Source organism: Mesitornis unicolor, unplaced genomic scaffold (assembly GCF_000695765.1).
Source record: "Mesitornis unicolor isolate BGI_N332 unplaced genomic scaffold, ASM69576v1 scaffold29879, whole genome shotgun sequence".
Taxonomy (NCBI): Eukaryota; Metazoa; Chordata; class Aves; order Mesitornithiformes; family Mesitornithidae; genus Mesitornis; species Mesitornis unicolor.
This window is the reverse complement of record NW_010205675.1, coordinates 317-4,887: the sequence shown is the minus strand read 5'-3', so window position 1 is coordinate 4,887 and position 4,571 is coordinate 317. Positions and strand designations below refer to the sequence as shown.

The following is a 4,571-nucleotide window of genomic DNA, read 5'->3' as shown; positions in this document are numbered from 1 at the left end:
GCTTGGTGTCCTCAGCAGATGTTGCTTAGAACACCAGCCAGCAGAAATATCTCTCTTTTTTAAAGCATATCACAATGCCACGGAGCCAGACATCTGCCCCTGTTTGAGAAATACGTGATCAAAATTGATAGAGAAACTCCTTTGGGTTCCTCCTTGAGCCCTGGCCACGCTTTGGGGGGCATCCAACGGCGGGGGGATGACACCAGATGATTCCACATTTGGGGTTTTGAGAAGTTTGGGGGTTGGAGACCTCCCCTACGCGTGGACGCGCTGAGCAGGACCTGCCTCCCATTGCCAGAACAGGGTCTCCAAATCCAGCGACTGCGGGTCTGGGTGATGGTAATGGGTTCTCTGGAGACACCCAAACCCCTGGACGTGATCCTGGGTGACCTCTGGGTGGTCCTGGGTGACCTCTGGGTGATCCTGGGTGATCTCCAGAAGTCCCTTCCCACCCCCCCATGCTGTGATTGTGTGGAGCACTGGGCTCTGCCTTTGCCTCTACCAGCAAAACAACAAATGCCCCTGTCAAACTGGGACATGGTTTAGGGGTGGATTTAGGGCTGGTTCAGTGGCTGGACTCAATGATCCCAAAGGTCTTTTCCAACCAAAACCATCCTGTGATGGGACATGGTTTAGGGGTGGATTTAGGGCTTGTTCAATGGCTGGACTCAATGATCCCAAAGGTCTTTTCCAACCAAAACCATCCTGTGATGGGACATGGTTTAGGGGTGGACTTAGGGCTGGTTCAGTGCCTGGACTCGATGATCCTGAAGGTCTTTTCCAACCAAAACCATCCTTTGATGCTATGAAAATGTAACTTCCCCAGAGGGCTTGGCCACCAGCAAAGACCTGGGCTCCTCGCACAGCCAGGACCTGTGGGCAATGCTGGGGCTGCTCAGGTTTTTGGGACCGAAATCTGCACCAACCCCATCGTCCTCCTCCTGTGCCAGGCCCTGACCTTCTTGGTTTGATTTTCACTTTCGAAGCAAACTCACCCAAAATGGTCTCATCATCAAACACCCTTCCCATCCCATTTCTGCTTCCGTCCACATCGTAGAGGCCGGGTGAGCGCAAGGTTTGCCCCTGCAGGACCCCTTCCAAAAGCAGCTGGGGGGTGTTTGGTGTGGGGGGAGCCCAGGGCCTTTCCCTTCTGATCCCACCCTGACAAAGCTCCCATATTTCACATTTTCCTCCCCATTTTCCTGCTCTTTGGCAGGAGGAGGTGATGGACTTCACCCAAATTGATGGGCCCTCCCCAGTAGAAATGCCCCTGCATGGAGGGGTGTGCTCTGCTGTTTTATTTTCTGGATAAAACCCCAATAAACAGGAGCCTTGATGGAAGCACGGGGGCTCTGAGCCTGATCCCAAGGCACTTGGGGCAACCCAGCGTCCTCCTGTGGTTCTCCATGTGATGTGAATTGAGTTTGCTGGGTTTTCCATGCGATCTGGCCTCAGTTTGCTGGGTTTTCTGGCTGCAGAGTGGGGCGAGTGGTGATGGGGTACGAGGTGGGGTGTCTGCACGTCCACAAGGATTTTTGGACCCCTCCAGGGATGGGGACTCCAACACTGCCCTGGGCAGCCCCTTCCAGGCCCTGAGAACCCTTTGGGGAAGAAATTCCTCCCAAAAATCCAACCTCACCCTCCCCTGGCACAACTTGAGGCCGTTTCCTCTCGTCCCATTGCTTTTTGGGAGCAGAGCCCGGCCCCCCTCTCTACCCCTTCCTTGAACCACCGCATTCATATGAAAGTTTACAAATATCTACTATGAAAACCATAAAAAGTCATGAAAAATCCCAGGTTTTGTGGCTTCCCAGAGTTCCTGCGGGGAGGAAAGCACTTTGGGACTTAATACAAATGATTTTCTCAGTGTCTGCCTTGACACCAGAGAAATAAACGCCTGTTTTTATGAGTGACGTGTGTGGGAAGGGGCATTTTTGGGTCATGGGGGGGCTTTTACCACCCCTTGGTGTGTCAGGGCAGGATGCCCATGAATGTGGGTGAAGCAGAGAGAGGTGAGGGTGCCACAGACACAGGGATACACATCCATGCCCTCCTTTGTCCCTTTAAAGACCCAGCAGGTCCCTTGCCCAAGCGGCCCCTGCTCCGAGGGTGCTTAAAACATCCAAAACGGGGCCAACCGACTGATGCTCGCCCCCCGAAAACCATCAATGGCCACCACCGTGAGCAGAATCACCCCCCAAAAAAAGAGTTAAACTGCAGAATGGGTGGCGTAGGGCGAAAAAGAGGTGCACAAACAGGGTCTGGACAGGGCTTGATAGCCAAGTGTTTATCTGGACGCTGCCCCCGCCCCGACGGCTGCTTGGCCAGCGTGAGTCAGCGAAATTCCCCACGGGCTCCGTGCCAGGGTGGATTAAAGCCTTTGTTTTGTTTATCCTTCCTAAAAAATGTATGAAGGTGCCGAGATCCCCTTGGCTGCAAGAGGAGGCGCAGGTTTTGGAGTAAAATTCAGCCCCTTTCCTCCACAGAAATGTGCAGGTTTCACAGTTAAATTCAGCCCCTTTCCTACAAGAGAATACTCAGTTTTTGTAGTAAAATTCAGCCCCTTTCCTCCACAGAAATGTGCAGGTTTCACAGTTAAATTCAGCCCCTTTCCTACAAGAGAATACTCAGTTTTTGTAGTAAAATTCAGCCCCTTTCCTCCACAGAAATGTGCAGGTTTCACAGTTAAATTCAGCCCCTTTCCTACAAGAGAATACTCAGTTTTTGTAGTAAAATTCAGCCCCTTTCCTCCACAGAAATGTGCAGGTTTCACAGTTAAATTCAGCCCCTTTCCTACAAGAGAATACTCAATTTTCATAGTAAAATTCAGCCCCTTTCCTCCACAAAAACACACAGGTTTCCCAGCAAAATTCAGCCCCTTTTCTCCACGAGAATACTCAGTTTTCGCAGTAAAATTCAACCCCTTTCCTACAAGAGAATACTCAGTTTTCATAGTAAAGTTCAGCCCCTTTCCTACAAGAGAATACTCAGTTTTCATAGTAAAGTTCAGCCCCTTTCCTATAAGAGAATACTCAGTTTTCACAGGAAAATTCAGCCCCTTTCCTCCACAAGAACACGCAGGTTTCCCAGCAAAATTCAGCCCCTTTCCTCCACAAGAACGTGGAGTTTTCACAGTCAAATTCAGCCCCTTTCCCACAAGAGAATACTCCGTTTTCACAGTTAAATTCAGCCCCTTTCCTCCACAAAAATGCTTATTTTTGGAGTAAAACACAGCCCCTTTCCTCCACCCCGACTTGGCCGCAGAGAAGACAGGGCCGCATCAACCCCACACTCCATAATCGTAACTCCTAGAGGCAAAACCCCCAAAACCCCACGCAGAAGAGAGAGAGGCCGCATTCTCCCCGACCAAAACCCCACACCCTGCCCCAGCCGAACCCCCCCGGCCCCCCATGAGGGACACACGGACGCGGCGCAGAGTTGTCAGGGTGACTTTATTTGGTTGTCAGAAGCCGCGGGAGCCCCGGGCCGGGCCCGGAGGCCGTCGCCATCGCTGGGCCCTCTTAGTGGTACTTGCGGGCCAGGGCGTGAGCCACCACGCGGACCAGCTTCTGCCAGGCGGCCTGGCAGTCGGGGGTGAAGTCCTTGGTGAAGTGGCCGGCCAGGACGATGATCAGGATGTCACCCAGGAGCTGGGGGGGGACACACGAAAGCGAACACACATTAATGACCCCAAAAACCTGCAGGTCCAGCACCCACATCGCATTTTGGAGGGTTAAAACCACCCCCCTGGAGTCCTTTTTTGAGGTAGGCCTTAAACTCGTTCCCTGCCTTTGCTGTAAAGGTTCAGGGGCTGCTGTGGCCAGAGCCAACGGGAATTTTGGTTACAGTTTTCCTCCTCCCGAGCAGCAGTCACAGCTCAGTGCCCGCCGCGGGGCAGAGGGCCCCACAGATTTTGGGGTTTCCTCCTCAAATGGGGGAAGGAAGAGGGTTCCCCATCACCACTCGCCCCACTCTGCAGCCTGAAAATGCCAGCCCAGTTTCTCTTCCTCTCGGTCCGGTTCCTCCTTCATTTTTTGGCTCCTCACCTCTTCCCCTTTCTCCTCCGTACCCTCACCCCTTCGCTTCCCCCTTGCCCCAGACCTCTTCCTGCCCAACAACGCCTTTGGCTTTGCCCTCCCCATCCCTTTCCGTACCCAAACCATCCCCTTGTGGCCTGGCTTTGTCTGGAGGGAGCCGTCCTCTCCATAACCAAGCCCCTTGGGTGCTCCCTCACCAAGCCACAGCCTGGTCCCATCCCTCCCCATCTCCCCGCATCTCCCCCTGTTCTGCCCTGGTAAATCCCACGCATGGGGGGAAATCGGGGCTGGGGGAGCAGCGGGGCAGGACGAGGGCTCACCCTGAAGTTCTCGGGGTCCACGTGCAGCTTGTCGCAGTGCAGCTCGGACAGCTGGGAGAAGGTGTTCTTGATGTTGTCCAGGTTCTTGACGGCGTCCCCGAAGGAGGTCAGCACCTTCTTGCCGTGGGCGCGCACCATGGGGTTGCCGAGGATGGCGGTGGGGCTGGGGACGTTCCCGAAGGGGGCGAAGAACCTCCGGGTCCCGGGGTCGGCG

The 4,571-nt window shown here is 54.0% G+C and overlaps 1 protein-coding gene across 2 annotated transcripts in view; it reads right to left on the bottom strand.

Annotated features, from left to right (window-relative positions):
- Window positions 1-3,521: 3,521 nt before the first annotated feature.
- LOC104546173 (hemoglobin subunit beta) overlaps window positions 3,522-4,571 on the bottom strand; it is a 1,239-nt gene continuing 189 nt past the window's right edge. The window contains exons 2-3 of one of the 2 annotated variants that reach the window (XM_010191497.1): window positions 4,358-4,566; window positions 3,522-3,650 (exon numbers count right to left, since the gene is read on the bottom strand). In XM_010191497.1, coding sequence (XP_010189799.1) covers window positions 3,522-3,650; window positions 4,358-4,566 — 338 coding nt within the window. Of the gene's footprint in view, window positions 3,651-4,357 lie in introns of both variants that reach the window. The other variant, XM_010191498.1, reaches the window with a different exon arrangement.